Source organism: Chiloscyllium punctatum, chromosome 7, assembly GCF_047496795.1.
Source record: "Chiloscyllium punctatum isolate Juve2018m chromosome 7, sChiPun1.3, whole genome shotgun sequence".
Classification (NCBI taxonomy): domain Eukaryota; kingdom Metazoa; phylum Chordata; class Chondrichthyes; order Orectolobiformes; family Hemiscylliidae; genus Chiloscyllium; species Chiloscyllium punctatum.
This window is the reverse complement of record NC_092745.1, coordinates 57,203,247-57,221,366: the sequence shown is the minus strand read 5'-3', so window position 1 is coordinate 57,221,366 and position 18,120 is coordinate 57,203,247. Positions and strand designations below refer to the sequence as shown.

The 18,120-nt window shown below is 39.4% G+C and overlaps 1 protein-coding gene across 6 annotated transcripts in view; it reads right to left on the bottom strand.

The window, feature by feature from the left end:
• Nucleotides 1–18,120, bottom strand: part of LOC140479668 (nucleoprotein TPR-like) — a 152,657-nt gene that overhangs the window by 1,228 nt on the left and 133,309 nt on the right. For 5 of the 6 annotated variants that reach the window (XM_072573618.1, XM_072573619.1, XM_072573621.1 and 2 more), the window contains 7 exons: nucleotides 16,001–16,072; nucleotides 14,173–14,267; nucleotides 12,667–12,773; nucleotides 9,283–9,384; nucleotides 2,665–2,824; nucleotides 2,127–2,239; nucleotides 1,164–1,262 (listed from right to left, as the gene is read on the bottom strand). In XM_072573618.1, coding sequence (XP_072429719.1) covers nucleotides 1,164–1,262; nucleotides 2,127–2,239; nucleotides 2,665–2,824; nucleotides 9,283–9,384; nucleotides 12,667–12,773; nucleotides 14,173–14,267; nucleotides 16,001–16,072 — 748 coding nt within the window. The remainder of the gene's footprint in view (nucleotides 1–1,163; nucleotides 1,263–2,126; nucleotides 2,240–2,664; nucleotides 2,825–9,282; nucleotides 9,385–12,666; nucleotides 12,774–14,172; nucleotides 14,268–16,000; nucleotides 16,073–18,120) is intronic. The other variant, XM_072573620.1, reaches the window with a different exon arrangement.

Here is an 18,120-nt window from a genome sequence, read left to right as displayed (position 1 = left end):
AGGCAATACATTAATCATACATGATTTTAATCTTTATGTAGGTTGAGGTAGTTAGTTTGGCAGATGTTGTCCTAACAATGAATTCAGTGCTTATTTGGAACCATATCAGAGGACAAGACACTATGGATCCAACTTGCGATCAGGATATTTTGCTTCTGATAAGGTTGAATGAGGCCAGTTTAATAAATTGTCAGAGTAAAGATTACCGAGGATGTGATGACCATAATGCGGTAGAATTTAGCATCAGTTAGAGGACTGGGGAAAGAATTCAGAAGCAAAGACTACTGATGAACAATGGCAAATGTTTCAGAAGACAGTTCATGGCTCACAACAACCATATATCCCAATGAGAAAGGAGGATTCTAGAAAAAATGATCAGCTATTATGAGTAATTAAGGAAGTTAAGCATAGCAATAATTTGAAAAACAAATCATACAATATGGGAAAGATTAGTGGTAAGTCAGAAGATTGGAAATGTTTTATGAACCAATAAAAGATGACCAAAAAAAAATGGAGAAAACAAACTTTGAGTGTAAACTTGCAAGAAATATCAAGACTGATAGCAAGAGCCTCTTTATAAATGTAAAAAATGTAGAGAAAGTCCAAATTTAACATAAGCACCTTTGAGAATGAAGCTGTTGAAACAGTGAAGAGCCAACAACTGGAGGAGTTGAATATGTACTTTGATCAGTCTTCACATAAGAACATACTAATGCAGCATTCTGAAATTACTAAATAATTAAGGGGCAAAAAGGAAGAGAGAAAATAAATTTAATAAATATCACTAGAATGAAAAGTGTTAGGGAAACGAATACAACTGAAGACTGATAAGTCTCCTGGACCTGATGGGGTGCATATAAGAATCATAGAGACAGTAGATTTTGAGATTTAGTGAATGATGATGTTGCATGGCAAGGACATTTTCACTCTTCCTTTCCTCCCACATTACTGTCCTCCACCCCATCTCGGACAATGGAAAATCACTGCTTTACTCCAACCTGAACAGTTTCAAATCTGTTGCTTGCACCGTGCCTCCAGCCCCCTTTTGTTTCATGTTGACCTTTTCCTTTTGTAAGGTTCCGGTTATATTGACCATTTGCCTTGTAAGGCATTATAAGACTTTTTCCATACTTGCACATAATGAAAGTCAAAGAGGGCCTTACCTCTTCGGCTAATAAACTGTCGACCCCGAGCAACAGTTCTCCCCATCTGTGGATAAAGTCGTACTCTTCTCAATGGCTTTGGCTGACTGACACTGGCATCTACCAGAAGATGTAATTGAGAAAAATAAACATATCATAATACTAGTGAAAAGTGCACAGATGTCCAAGAATTAAAGCTGTTATGGTTGGCTATCAAAGCTCCATCACTGCTTTATGATGGTTAGAACACGTCACTACTTTCAACGATAGCTACTCTCCTGTTTGATTGGATACTATCTTGTTTTAGGAAATGAAAACTTAAGTTATTACAGAAAAGTAGGTGGTCATATACTGATGTGGTATTATGACACACAACACTCAAAATTACTACAGGGAGTTCTTCTATAATGCATGTTTCATCAGCGCAAATTGCAGATGTTGTTTGTAAAACACAAACTTTCTGCTGAGTATTGGGTTTTTCAAAGCGCAATCATCTACAGCCAGATTTCTAAAGCAATTTCTCATAGTGAGATTATCTAGAGCATGAGGTTGCAGAGAAATACAACTGTCACATTATAGCGGAACAATCAAATGGTGTGATACATACTCCAATTTTGTATTGTCTCTCAAAAGAATTGGATTATGCAAAGAAAAGGGGAACTTAAATATAAGCAACAAAGAAATTACCTTTAATGCAAATGTGCTTGAAACTTCATTATATAAAAATGGTCTAAGGCAGCCTGTATTTGAGCATTCATGAGCAGAGGCAATTTTATAAGTCTAAATATATAGTGAAGCTTTCTATTACATGTTAAAGATGTTGCTCTCTCTCATTTATTTGGTAAAGCATTTTGCAATAGTTCACTGCATTAAAGCTTCACTGTTGGTACTAATTAAAAACAGGGCTTGCTACACTGAGAGTGCATATGCTTGCAGAGTAAAACACAAGTGACAAAATCTCTGGTGCACTTTCAAATTACATACCTGCTGAACTGGAAGGAGGATCCTGGCTAGTGGATGGCAGATCTGCCTCTTCAGATGGCTGAACAGATTCCTCCTCCTGATGCCCTTCAATTTCCATCACATCCGAACTAAGACTGAACAAATAGGGTGCATTTAATTTGTCAAATAATAACCTCATGGGTCTGAAAAGCTTTTCAATCAAATAAATAATCAGGTAAAGCAATTATGTTTTCATAATTATGAAAACCTCCATGTCTCATAACAAAAATAGAAAACTGAAGTGCCAAACTCTGCCATTAAATTAAGAATTTTTTTAAAAAACTGCTACTAATTTTCAACATAGCAATGGAATGATGCCTGATGCACGCATTTACACCCTCTACAGACAAAGTAGATGGAATGATAAAACTAAGCAAGAATCGAGGGTGTGGTGCTGGAAAAGCACAGTAGGTCAGGCAATAAGTATAATCAATAAAAGCTGTAAAAGAGAATTAACAATATAATTAAATGGTTTCTTTAGCAGAGGACTATAGATTTAGGGACACTTGGCTTATCTTACCCCTCTTGGTCTGCTCCTTCCATAAACACTTCATCCCCATCATCACCACCTCCAGAATCTGCAGTGCTAGACAGGCCTCCCGTGGATGTTGTAACCATGGGAACAGATTGAGAAGCGTGTTCAGTTACATCAGATTGTGCACCCTCATTGAAAACTGTGACTGAAAGAAAACGAAGTAGCCTGAGTTCCCGAGCAAGCTGAAATTTCAGCATAACAGTTAAGTGTCACAAGTCCAAGACATCTTCTCTGCACATTAAAAAGAAAAGACTGTGTTTTGTACAAGAAATAGTGAAGCTCCCTCATATGTTTACATAGAACTATATCCAGCACTCCACTCAATAAATTATAGTTAAAACATAATATTGCACAATAACAAAACAATCATTGATTTTTCACTGCAACGCTTTCACTATGACTGTTTACTGCACATGCCACCACTAGATGGTAAAGTAACGGTCTGTGGAAACAGCTCTGCAATCAAGCTCATGAGTGCCAACTTGCTGCAATCAACAGATATTACATTGTGATAGAAATAACTTATCAATGTGCACTTCATATTAAACTCTTAAAACTGTACCACTAAAACATCCATCCAAGAGGTGCCTTGAAATGAATTAGCAAACAGTTGACTCAGAAGTAGCCCTTACTTTTTCACTCACTTCACACACACACAGGCAATGAGGTAGTGTAATTTTTATGCAACTTATTTGGATAGATCTGAAAGTGAAGGAAAATTAGTCACTCAATTTTAAAAGAATAAGATTTAACCGACATTATACTAACATAGGATTCTGTAAAACTTCAAATGTTGTGATTTGTTCAATGACTTTTTTTTTTAAGTACTTTGTAGCACAAATTGCATTTTATAAAGTGGCCAGCAAAAAGAATTTGGTACACAAAACAGGTCATTGATTTCAACAGACCCACATTGGTGCTTCTGCTTAACTTCAGCTTCCTCCAATTTGCCTTCTTTTAACTGGTTTGTTTAAATTACAGGCATTGCACATTTACCTGCATTTTTGCATTGAATTACAGAAATGATCAAAACATCCTGAAGAGGAAATGATTTGAAATTTTCCCACAAAGAGGTAAAACGTCTCAAAAATAATTTGTTCATTTTCAAAGCTCGATATTAAAGAAGGGAGACATCTGCAACTGTTAATAATAGAATCCCTGAAGTGCAGAAAGAGGATATTTAGCCTACAACTACTCCTTGAACAGCACCCCACAAATACCCACCCCATTCCCATAACGCCACATTTACCATGGCTAATCCATCGAGCTTGCACATCCCTAGCACATTACAGGAAATTTAGCATGGCCAATCCACTTAATCTGCACATCTTTGGTCTGTGCGAGGAAACGGGAGCACCCAGAGGAAACCCACACAGACATGGGGAGAACACGCAAACTTCACAGAGACATAATGACAAGAGGGTGGAATCAAACCCAGGTCCCTGGTGCCACGAGACAGCAGTGCTAACCATTGTGCAAACAACTGCCCATTAAGTTATACATTCCATTCATAACACAATGTGAACTATCACGTAGTGGTATGTCACTAGAATAGCAATCCGAATCACAGACTATTGCTTGGAGATGGCACCATGACAGATGGTGAAATTTGAACTCAGTAACCTGAAATAGAAAGCTCATCTAATGGTCATTATGTAACCATCATCAATTGTCATAAAAAACACATCAGATTCACCAATGTCACTCTCCCTTATCTGACATCAGACCCATGGCAATGAGAGTCTTAATGTCAGGTGGGCAATTAAGCGTGGGTAATAAATTCCATCCATACCCATGAACAAATAATAAAGAAAACAGAAGAGCTTTATACAACATTGCTGCATTAATTGTCCTGAACACATTTTACAAACAAAATATGGTGACTGAAATGTAAACTTTTGCATTTAGTATTGTTTTGTCATTGAATTTGAATTTCTTGAATTTTTCCAAGATACATCACTCTGCACTAAAAGAATTAAAAGTCTAACAGTATGGTACTTCATTCTCTCAAAATATGCAGATGACACAAAGCTGGATGAAAGTGTGACTGAGGAGTACACAGATGTTGCGGAGAGATTTGAACAGGCTGAGTGAGTGGGCAAATGCAGAACATTGTGGACAACTGTTGGATTATCCACTCTGGGTGCAAAAATAGAGAGGCAGATTAATATTTGAATGGCTGTAAATTGAGAGGGTAAAATTTCAATGAGACCCAGGTGTCTGTGTACTAATCACTGCAAGTAAGCCTGCATTTGCAGCAGGCAGCATAGAAGACAAACCATATGTTGGCCTCATAATGACAGGATTTGAGTACAAGAACAAGGATGTGTTGCTGCACCTGTAGAGGGATTGGTGAGGCCACAACTAGAAGACTGTGCAGTTTTGGTCTCCTTCCTGGAGGAAGGTTTTCCTTGCTGTACAGCAAAGGTTTACCAAATTGATTGCTTGCCTGGCAGAAGAGATAGAGATTTTTGGGATTATATTCACTGAAGATTAGAAGACTGATGGGATGGGGGATCTCAGATTCTAACAGGACTAAATTCTAACAGGAAAAAATTCTAACAGGACTAGTCATCATGTTAGATGCAAGAAAAATGTTTCTGATGGCAGGGGAGTGGGGAACCAGGTGTCATAATTTAGACTTTTTAGGACTGAGGAGAAATTTCTTCACCCAGAGTAGCAAGCCTGTGGAATTCACTACCACGGAAGACGTTGATGACAAAACTAAGTTCTCAATGAGGTAAATAAAGCTAGATGTAGGTTTGCTCGCTGAGCTGCAATCTATATCCAGAACTTCAACTTGAGCTACAAATCTTCTCAAAACTCACTTGGTAGATGAAGCTCTTGTGTCAAAAGCTTTCTAGGGATATTGGATGGGAATTGGGATTAGGTTATTGAGCTTGATGATCCGCCACGATCATACTGAATGGAAGAGCAGGCTCGAGGGGCTGACTGGCCTACTCTTGTCTTCTGTGGTTTTAATAATCTATTTTGTGCTTTGCATTATTGGACAATATTTGACACTAGAGTCATAAAGATATACAGGATGGAAACAAACCCTTCAGAACAACCGTCTATGTCAACCAGATATCTCAACCCAATCTAGTCCCACCTGCCAGCACCCAGCTCATATCCCTCCAAACCCTTCCTATTCATACACCCATCCAGAAGCTTTTAAATGCTGCAATTGTACTAGCCTCCACCACTTCCGCTGGCAGCTCATTCCACACACACACAACCCTCTGCGTGAAAACATTGCCTCTTAGGTCTCTTTTATATCTTTCCGCTCTCACCCTAAACCTGTGCTCTCTAGTACTGGACTCCCCCAACCAGGGAAACGACTTTGCCTATTTACCCTATCTATGCCCATCATGATTTTATAAACCTCTATAAGGTCACCCCTCAGCTTCCGATGCTCCAGGGAAAACAGCCCTAGCCTATTCAACCTCTCCCTATAGCTCAAATCCTCCAACTCTGGCAACATCCTTGTTAATCTTTTCTGAACCCTTCAGAGTTTCACAACATCTTTCCGATAGGAAGGAGACCAGAACTGCACGCAATATTCCAATAGTAGCCTAACCAATGTCCTATACAACTGCAACATGACCTCCCAACTCCTGTACTCAATACTCTGACCAATAAAGCATACCAAACGCTTTCTTCAGCACCCTATCCAGCTGTGACTCCACTTTCAAGGAGCTATGAACCTGCTCTCCAAGGTCTCTTTGTTCAGCAACACTCCCCAGGATCTTACCATTAAGTGTATAAGTCCTGCTCTGATTTGCTTTCCCAAAATGCAGCACCTCGCATTTATCTGAATTAAACTCCATCTGCCACTTCTCAGCCATTTGGCCCATGTGATCGAGATCCTGTTGTAATCTGAGGTAACCCTCTTCACTGTCCACTACACCTCCAATTTTGGTGTCATTTGCAAACTTACTAACTATGCCTCTTATGCTCACATCCAAATGTTTTACATAAATGATGAAAAGTAGTGGACCCAGCACCGATCCTTGTGGCACTCCACTGCTCACAGTCCTCCAGTCTGAAAAACAACCCTCAGCCACCACCCTCTGTCATCAACCTTTGAGCCAATTCTGTATTCCATGAGATCTAACCTTGCTAACCAGCCTCCCATGGAGCACCTGGGCGAATGCCTTAATGAAGTCCATATAGACCACATCTACTGCTCTGCCTTCATCAATCCTCTCTGCTATTTCATCAATCAAGTTTGAGAGACATGATTTCCCATGCACAAAGCCATGCTGACTATCCCTAATCAGTCCTTGCCTTTCCAAATACACGTACATCCTGTCCCTCAGGATTCCCTCCAACACCTTGCCCACCACCAACATCAGGCTCACTGGTCTATTGTTCCCTGGCTTGTCCTTACCACCTTTCTTAAACAGTGGCACCTAAACTATAGAGATTTCAGAACTAAACAAGTCTTGGTTAGATATGGCTGAAGGAGTCTTAGAGAGAGATGGTTTGAAGGAAGGAATTCCATAAGTAAGAGCTTAGAAATCCAACAGTTTGACGACGAGTGGAGGAAATGTGCATGAGTGGGAGAAAAGCAGCATTCTAACAACTGGAGGGTAAGCGACAGAGGTAAAGATATGGCTAGGAGGGGAAAATATTAAAAATCAGAATTGAAGAACAAGAAAACTAGTGAAGGTCAACGTGCATAGAGATGATGAATAAAGGGGATCTGACACAAGTGAGGATACAGGCAAAATTTTAGACAAGTTCACGACTAAGCTAAATTAGAGTAGAGTAAGGAAAGTAGCGTATAAATGTAAGAAAGGCATCAAGAGATCTGCTGTGGTATGAGTTGATGCTAGTGAGATGAGCAATGTTCTAGAAATGCAAGGAAGTAAAGTAAGTTGCCATCTGAAGTGCCAGTCCTTTAAGAAGCCATGATGTAACAAAACTGCATCCATGGACTCGATGAAAATACATGAAATGGTGCAAATTTAGCAGGCTAAACTTAATTATGTCCACTTAAACAATGGTAAGCCATGTAGGCAGCCATCACTTTTCTAGGAGGGTTTGAAACCATTAGGACACCAAGGCGCAGTCACAAGGCTCTGGCACAGTGGTGCGATGTCATTCACAAGCAGCCCATGGCAATCTTGTTATTCTTACTCAGCATCTTCAACTTTGCTGAACAGGGTTTAAGTGTAAAAAGTTCAGCAATTTGAGCAAATGTAATTAACAGCCCATATCAATTGGTCACAGGACACAAGTCAGTCCATCAGTGTTTCCTCCTCTCGGGGATCCATGGTAGATCCAGAATTTTAAAAAGGGTTTGTTGTAATTGCCATCATGTTGCACCTTTTCATTAAAGAACATTTAATGAGCTTAGTATTGCAGATGACCTTTCAAAGAGGTCAACTGTGGCAAGTCAAATGGCTAAATAATGCAATAGTATATGGGAGAATGGCAATTCTTATATCCCAGAAATTATATGTTACAGACATTATGCTACAGAAACTAACTGGCACAAAACCACGCAATATTGCTTCCATTCTGGCGAAGTTCGCCGATGATACGAAGTTAGGTGGACAGGTAGGTAGTTCTGAGGTGGTGGGGAGGCTGCAGAAAGATTTAGACAATTTAGGAGTGTGATCCAAGAAGTGGCTGATGAAATTCAAATGTGAGCAAATGCAAGGCCTTGCACTTTGGAACAAAAAAGAATACAGGGACGGACTAGTTTCTAAATGGTGAGAAAATTCATTAAGCCAAATTACAAAGGGATCTGGGAGTGCTAGTCCAGGATTCTATAAAGGTTGACTTGCAGGTTGAGTCCGTGGTTAAGAAAGCAAATGTAATATTGTATTTATCTCAAGAGGGTTGGAATATAAAAGCAGTGACATGCTTCTGAGACTTTATAAAGCTCTAGTTAGGCCCCATTTAGAATACTGTGTCCAATTTTGGGCCCCATACCTCAGGAAGGACATATTGGCACTGGAGCGTGTCCAGTAGAGATTCACACAGATGATCCTTGGAATGGTAGGCCTAACATATGATGAATGGCTGAGAATCCTGGGATTGTATTCATTAGAGGTTAGAAGGTTGAGGGGAGATCTAAGAGAAACTTACAAGATAAAGCATGCCTTAGAAAGAGTGGACACTGGGAATTTGTTTCCGTCAGGCAGAGTTACTAGGACCTGTGGGCACAGCCTTCGGATTAGAGGGGGTCAATTTAGAATGGAAATGAGGAGAAATTTCTTCAGCCAGAGAATGGTGTGCCTGTGGAATTCATTACCATGGAGCGCAGTGGAGGCTCGGAGGTTAAATATCTTCAAGGCTGAGATTGATGAATTCTTAAATCTCACAAGGAATTAAGGGATATGGGGAGAGTGTGAGTAAGTGGTGTTGAAATGCCCATCAGCCATGATTAAATGGTGAGTGGACTTGATGGGCCAAATGGCCTTACTTCCACTCCTAGGTCTTATGCACTACAGAACAAAAGCTGGATGGAACTTTGATCAAAAAAAGCATGAGAAGCTTATCTTAGGCTTTAGTGCCATTACACAATTACATGATGAGCACTCTCCCAAAAATGCAGCCACTTTTATTCTCATTAAAATAAATCCATACCTGGTGCATGAACTTGCAGAGGTGTAGTTGGGACACTGCGGCCTCCAGATTCGTCTTCATGAACAGCAGCAAGATAAATGGGAGTTTCATACATTCCTAGTCCTGTAGGAATAAGGAGATGAGTCACAATAAATTACAGAATAAAATCAGAATAAACAAACATTCCACACATCACCTGTTCTCAAGTAGTAAGTCAGAGTAGACTGGATACTTTCTTACTGAAGCTGCATAGTTTATTTCATGTAATTAAAGTATTAGTAACAGCAGCATTTAAATGCAGACATGGTGATTTAACACTTGACGTTTCATTTTAGATTAAAAGATTTGACTTGTGGCACAGAATTTTGCTTCAAGTTGAATGTTACTAGCATTTCTGAACAGCAGAAATGATGCAAGTAACCTAGGCTGTTTATGCATTCACTTCTTAATTAAACAGTTTTCAGAGTCACTTGTGAAATGCAAGATTTCAATTAAGTACTGGTTTTACAAACCAGTAAAAGACACAACTGGATGATGAATAACTATAAAAACAGACAGGTGTAGGAACAGAAGCATGCACTTAGCTCAACAAGTCTGTTCTGTCACTGAATGAGATCATGGTTGAATCTGATAATCCTGAACTCCAGTTTCCTGCCATTTCCCCATAATCAATGGCTCCCTTACTGATTAAAAATCTCTCTACCCTGAATATACTCAATGGCTTAGTTTCTACAGCCTTCTGTGATAAAGGTTTTTGCACACTGACCACTTCAGAAAGAAAAAAGTCACACTGGTCTTAAACTGGTCAGATTATGCCTCTGGTCGAAGATTCACCCAAGGGAGGATAGAGGGAGAAACAACCTCTCCACATCAACTCTGCCAGGCTGCCTAAGGGTACTATATGTTTCAATGAGACCTCCTCTGATTCTGCTAAACTCCGGAGAGTACAGGCCCAACCTACTCGATCTGTTCTCATAAGACAGTTCCTCAATAAGCAGGGCCAATCTAGTGAACCTACTCTCGACTGCCTCCAATGACAGGACATCATTCTTTAGGTAAGGCTCCCAAAACTGCGCAGTATTCTGGCTGTGGTCTGTTTAGTGCTTGTATAGTTTTATGAAGACTTGGCTATTTCTAGATTCCACTCCCTTTGATATAAAGGACAGGAAACCATTGCTTTCACTTTTACCTACTAAACCTGCATGTTAACTTATTTTGTGATTTATGCACAAGGACCCCACGTTCCAGTGCTACAGCTTTCTGTAATCTTTCCCTATTTAAATAATATTCAGGTCCTCTACTTTTGCTGAAAAAGTGCACAAGCTAATTTTTCCAAATCTTTTGCCCACTAACTTAACTTAAGAGATATCCTTAGATAGGCTGTCATCTGCAACTTGCATTCTTAGCTTTGGCAATAGTACATCAACTTCCAAAGTAATTTATCTTTTGTAAATGTGTGTCAATAGTTACAGGTTGCCATCCTGAAAATGTCCCCCTTTCCCCAACTCCATTGATCCATGTTAATAACAGCACCCTCAACACTATGTGCAGTTTTCTTATTAAGTCACTAACATGTAGTACCTTATCAAATGCCATTTGGAAAACCAAAATATTGCATCTATGGGTTCCCTTCATCTATTTTATTTATTGTCTCCTCAAAGAACGCTAATACATTTGTTAAGCATGAGTTCCTCCTCATGAAGCCATGCTGACTTAGCCTGATTATATTATGTTTTCCTAAATGTTCTGCTTTCATCCTTTATCCTAAACTCTAACATCTTCTCAATAACAGACAGTAAGCTAACTGTCCTGTAGTTACCTTTTTCTTTGACTTATTGTCAACAACCTTTTTGAATATGGGTGTTACATTGGCAATTTTCCAATCCTCTGTGGGACTTTTCCATCATCCAAGGATTCCTGAAAGATGATGACTAGTCCATCACAGTCTGTCAACCGGTACAAGATCCTTTATCCAAACATCCAAAAGCCGAAAAGCTCTGAAATCCAAAGGCTTTTTTGTGAAGTTTTTCTCATTAACAAGATTGCTTGGCAAGCAAATAGTTAATCCAAGATGAGCATTGACAGGCCTGGGGTTTTTCAATGAACGCCACCAAGTCGACACACGCTTGATGTGTGTCACTCAGATGTGACATGGGGGTGGGGTGGGCGGGCGGGGAAGTGGCCAAGCACATTCTTTGTTAGAAGTCTGCTTCTCCGGTAAGATTTTTAAAAATTTCATCATTAAACTGTCATATTCTGAAAACCGAATTCCGAACAACAGCTGGTCCTGAGCATTTTGGATAAAGGATCTAGTACTTTCTCTAATATCCTAGGATACACCCCACCGATCCAGAGGACTTAACTGTCTTGCATTTTTAAGCACATTTGTTATCCAGGTACTTTTCTGTTATGATACTTATTGCGCTTATTTCCTCCCTCTGCCTTAACTTAGGATTTGTGCAGTGCATCTATTATGCTCTATCGTGAAGACTGAAGCAAGATATTTATTATCCTTGTCTGCCATTGCCTGGTTTTCCATTATTACTTCTCCTGACTCATTTTCTAAGGTTTAACTTTGGCCACAATGGTTTTTTTAAAATATTTAAAAAGCTCTTTCTGTCCGTTTTCCCTCACCTTGATTATTCTTTTGGTCACCTTTTTGTTGGATTTTAAAACTTCCTTAAACTTTGCCACATTTTTCTTTAGTAAATCTGACCAGATCCTTCAACACTGCCAGTTAACAATGGCCAGTTTATCATCTTACTTGATCCCTCCTTCCTCATGGAGACATATTTTTACTGAGTAATGAACTATTTTCTTAAATGACTGCTGCTGTTCTTCAAATCTCTTTTCTGTTAAAATCTTTTCTTCATCCCGATGTAATTATCCTTGTTTAACTTCAGCACAGCTGATTCTGATCCAACTTTCTCACACTCAAACCAACTATAAGGCTCTACTGCTACAGTCACTGCTCCCTCAGGGATCATTTACTCAGATTATTTAAAATCCGCTTTATTACTCGTCAAAAGAAATAGCCTGATCTCTGGTTGGATCACAAAATGTTGTTCTAGGAAACCGTCTCAAACACAATTTTTCCTCCTGGGAACTTTTCCAATTTAGATTGGAAAATCTTTTAAGATTAAGTAACCCATGATTAACATTCTGCTTTTTTTAAAAAAAAGGCTTTCATTATCTTAATTTATTCTCTATCCTGTAGAATAGGCTTGAAGTGTTATTCTGTAAAATTGGAACCATTATTATTGATACTCAATGATCTACCAAATATAAGTGGAAAATACTGATTCATGCAATATCAACTGCAAGCGAAATTTAGAACAAATTATCACATTTACTTGCCCCATTTCAAATTATGTCACCGTTTTGAAACCTTTGTAAGAGAATTACCTCCTTGTGATGCCAACTGTCCAAGGTCTGACTGACTTGAACTGGTTTGAGACATATCTTCTGGGGGTCCAAACCTGAATCGAGGAACTCCAATAACCTGGGGAGAACTAACCAGTTTCCAACATGAATTTCGAGCTTAGATCATAAAGAAAAATACATAGCAGATCGAGTTTTATACCAAGTTCCCTATGCGCCATCTTAACTTATTCATTTCCTCCTGTGGATTAACTCATGCTACCACCAGTTTCTTATTTTTGAAAAGAAATCATTAAGTATATGATCACAAAAATAGTACATGAAGTGTCTGCTTCCTTGATACCAATTTCAAGTTGAAGAAAATTCAGTAAGTCTCAAAGACCATCTGGTATCAAAATACGTTTGCCTAACCTCCATGCAAATTCATAACCTGGTTTCAATCAGAACTCAAAATTCACAACTTTCAGTTTGAAGATTTCACTCTATTTTACTGTGAAATCACAAACTTTCACTGAACATGTTTTAGACCTACATTTGAAATTTACGAATTCATTTCTTACCTAAAGAAAGAATTTGTTTACTCGACAAAGGGTATCCAATTTGAAACTTAACACTTGTTATTTTCATATTTTATTAACCTCTGACATCCTCTAAGATATGGTCATAGTCATAGAGAAATAGAGATGCACAGCATAGAAGCAGACCTTTTCATCCAACTTGTCCAAATCAGTCAGTTATCCTAAATTAATTTAGTCCCATTTGCCAGCATTTGGCCCATATCCCTTTAAAGCCATCCTATTCATACACTCAACCGTCTTTTAAATAATGTAATTGTACCAGCCTCCACCATATTCTCTAGTAGTTTCATACACGCCATCTGCAGGAAAAGGTTGTTCCTTAGGTCCCTTTTAAATCTTTCCCCTCTCACTTTAAACCTATGCTCTCTACTTTTAGACTTGCCTACTCTGTGGAAAAAACCTTGGTTTTTTCCGTTTCTATGACCCTCATGATTTTACAAACTTCTATAAGGACACTCCTCAGCTTCCGGCACGCCAATGAAAACAGCCCCAACCTATTCAGCCTCTCCAGATAGCTCAAACCCTCGAACCCCGAGCAATACCCATGGAAATCTTTCCTGAACCCTTTAAAGTTTCACAATATCTTTCCTATAGCAAGGAGACCAGAAATGAAAGCAGTTTTCCAAAAGTGGTCTAACCAATGTCTGTACAGCAGCAACATGACAGCCCAATTCCTATTATCGATGCACTAACTAATAAAGGTAAGCATTTCAATGCTTTCTTCACCATCTTGCCTACCTGCGAATCCACTTTCTAGGAACTATAAACCTGCACCCCAATGTCTCTTTGTTCAGCAACACTCCCAGGTCCTTTAAGTGTATAAGTACTGCCTTGAGCTACCTTTCTAAAATTCAGCATCTCACATTCTCACAATGCCCACCACTCAGCCTTCATGAATCTTATTCATCACTTCTTCAAAAAAAAAACCTGTATAATTCAGAATTTAACTTACTGAATGGCTTCTGCAAAGCCATCTGATCGATGAGGCACAACAAGAGTTGGTGTACTTGGCACCATCCTGTCATCTTCATCAAAGAAATGCTGCTGCTAAACAAACAAGATAGATCAGAGATCAGTATGGGCAGAAAACAAAAAGACAAACGGATATCAATTTAAAATTATTGCACCATTTGACGAGGGCCTCATTCTTAGCTACATTTTGATATCACTTGAGGTTACTATCTCACTCAGGTAGCACACTGGAAATTAAGCATCTTTATTCTCAAAAGTTGTGCAAAAACGTAACTAAAAAGCATGAAAAATTACCCAATTCATCCATCTTCTAGACACAGGTTGACAAAGCACAGACTAGTTTTCTGTATTTAACAAAAAGTGCAAATTGACTTCCGCTATGCATAAACGGTTATCAATCATTGACAAATAACCCTAATCTCCTGCATAAATGGAATTATACACATAATACAAGACAGAAGAAAAAACATAGATTATGGATGGAGGGAAAATCTGGGAAATCAGTTAACTTGATCCTGTTCACAAAAGATGCTGAGATTAATCTTATGCTGTTAAGAACACTTAAGTAGTCAGAATTATAGAAGCCTAACAGTGGGAAACAGGCAATTTGGCCCATCAAGTTCCCATCAACCCTCTAAAGAGTATCCTACTCAGGCCCCTCAAGCTATCCCTACATTTTCCAAGGCAAATCTAAACTTCACATCCTTTGACACTACGGGTTGTTCAGAATGCCCAATCCATCTAATCTGAACATCTTTGGACTGTAGGAGAAAATCAGAGCACCCAGGAGAAACTCAAGCAGACAAGGGGAGAATATGGCAACTCCAACACAGTCACCTCAGGCTGGAATTGATTCCAGGTTGCTGGCACTGTGAAGCAGTGGTGCTAACCACTGAGCCACTGTGCAATTTTTCCACTGTCATTCTTCACTGGATGTTTCCATTGATTTATAAGAGGCACAGGGCAGTTAGTTCACATAAAAAGATCTCTGTCTTATCAACTAAATGTCACATGTTAAAGAAACTGAAGGTGAGATAAACTTTTAAATGGCGTAAAGTGGCTTACTGCAGAGAATAGAGACAGCTCCTCAGCTGCCATAACCTCCTTTGTATCTTGTTCACAGTCTAAACCACTCAGCTACCTGAGAACCAATTACATAGTTGTGGGCAGGTAGAAGACTTTTGTCATTCATAATGGATTACTAATCCACACAACTTTGTCAACCAAAGTCCCATCTGTACACAATCCTTCAGTTTGTTTGCAACCACTGCTTTGCAAAGGATCCTAACTGTGAATATCAAGTTACATTCTTTCCAACCATGCAACAATTTCTGTAATTACTGGTTTCAAAACCAATCTTTCCTCATTTCAGTCCAAAATTTGCAAAACTGGCTGAAAACATGTTCATTTGTAGAGTTTCCAAATGTTTGTAGTTCTTTACAGTTCAAACACCTGGTTTGCCATGACTTCCAGAAATAGTTTTGTCTATTTTCTCAAATGCATTAAAACATTATGCACTCAGGACTTCACGATTGAGTAATTTACAATATTTGGCTTTGAGATTTACAATCCTTAATTAATTTAAAAAGTTATTCAACTAAAAAAGTATGAGAATAATTCAAGTTGGCATCAGGTAAATGCAAATTTGCTCTATTGCCAACTTTAAGTAAACTAAAGCATTTACACTAGCAATTTTGATTTCAGAAAACTAACCAGTGAATAGAACTGAAGGAAATGCATTGAAATGACAAACAACATTTATGACCTGAAAAATCTTAAGTGCACATTTTGGTCATTCCATTACTTACCACACCTCCAACACCTGGAGTAAGCTGAATTCCTCCTCGGCTTGATGAAGGACGTCGTGCAGGTGGAAATCGCTGAAGAACAGAAAAATATTCTTACAGAAAAACTACAAACCTCAAACAAAAATGCCCAAATATCAAAATCAGAGAGACATCTACCATTGAAAAATGAGACAAGCCAGACTGTATATCCTTCGTAAATGCAAGAAAACGATGTTGTACTGAATACTTCTTAACAATGTTCATTTTTCCTTCAACTTTCTTGCTGAGAAGAAAAACATTGTTTTAACTCTGAAGCGGCTTTAGCGACTCCTTGCATGGGAGTAATTGATTAATGGCATAAGGAGCCCTTCCTGAAGAAGGACTGATGCCCGAAACGTCAATTCTCCTGTTCCTTGGATGCTGCCTGACCTGCTGCGCTTTTCCAGCAACACATTTTCAGCTCATGGCATAAGGAGAAAAGCATGGGTCTATATTCTATTTAGTTCAAGTATCTGGAACCTCAAGTGAAGGACTTGCACATTCTGCATCATGTGGGGATCCCAGTCACTCATACAGTCTGGATGATCAAGTGTGGAGGAGGTACTTCCAGTTGAAACAACTTGAGCACCATATTTTGAACCTTGTGCAGCTGCAGCTATGGTATTTTCACAGGACAGTTTAAGGAATTGCAAGCTGAGATGCAAAGCTAACTGTCAGACAGAAGGGGACCCCCGACAGCTCATCTTGCTTGCAAACCATTTAATGGCTTGGAAAACGTTAGGAATGAATGGAGACCAGGCATAACCAACGTGAGAGAGAGAGAGAGAGCGTGAGAGAGCGCAGGAGTCAGAGAGAGAGAATGAGAGAGAGAGAGAGAGAATGAGAGAGAGAGAGAGAGAATGAGAGAGAGAGAGAGAGAATGAGAGAGAGAGAGAGAATGAGAGAGAGAGAGAATGAGAGAGAGAGAGAGAGACAGAGAATGAGAGAGAATGAGAATGAGAGAGAGAGAGAGAGACAGAGAATGAGAGAGAGAGAGAGAGAATGAGAGAGAGAGAGAGAGAATGAGAGAGAGAGAAAAAGAGAGAGAGAGAGAATGAGAGAGAGAGAGAGAATGAGAGAGAGAGAGAGAATGAGAGAGAGAGAGAGAATGAGAGAGAGAGAGAGAATGAGAGAGAGAGAGAGAATGAGAGAGAGAGAGAGAATGAGAGAGAGAGAGAGAATGAGAGAGAGAGAGAGAGCGCGAGAGAGCGAGCGAGAGAGATCAAGTAGTGTGAAACGGCAATAATAGTTGGAATTACCTTGTCTTTGAAATGGCAGTGTCGAGGATGTCTCAATGCAGGGCACCGAGGGGCGCAGGGGGCATCTTCCAGTTGGCTAAATTACTTACAAAATCTTTGTATTACTCCTACTGACATAGGCTAATGGGTACAGGACTAGAATAATACAGCTGATAAACGCAAAGCTGGAGAAATGACTGTACCTACTCTACACTGCTGCGGTAGACATTTAATGAGCTGGAATAAAATATAGTGGTAAGAATCACGAGATTCATGGATAACAAAAATTGGTAGGGTGGTGCACAGTGAGGATAGCCATAATTTGAAGGAGGATATCAACTAACTAGTCATTTGGGCATAGCACTATCAAGCAGAATTCAAGCTGGAGAAAGGGGAGGGAGAGATCGGCTAACAAGACGAGATTACATTGAATGGTAATAACCTGAAAAGCACTAAAGGTCAAAGGCACCTTAATGTGCATATCGACAGATGCCCAAGAATAGCAGGACAGGTAGATCAGATGGTTAAGGCAGCATATGAGATATTTGTATTACACACCTGAGCTAATAAAGGCAAGAGCTGGGACGTTATGTTGGAACTGTATAAAATACTGGTTACGCCTCAACTTGGATAGGATTGCACTTGGTTGTGCAGAAAAGATTGACCACGACACCACATGGACTCTGAAGTCTGAGCTAAGAGGGAAAACCAGAGAGGCTGGAGCTTTTTCCCCAGAGCAGCGAAGGTTGAGACAGGACCTGATATGGGTCAGAGGATTGAGGAACAGACATAGAGCAGATAGGATGGCACTCTGTCGTGAGAGGACAGCAACAACAAAAATGTTTTCACACAGAGGGGGACATC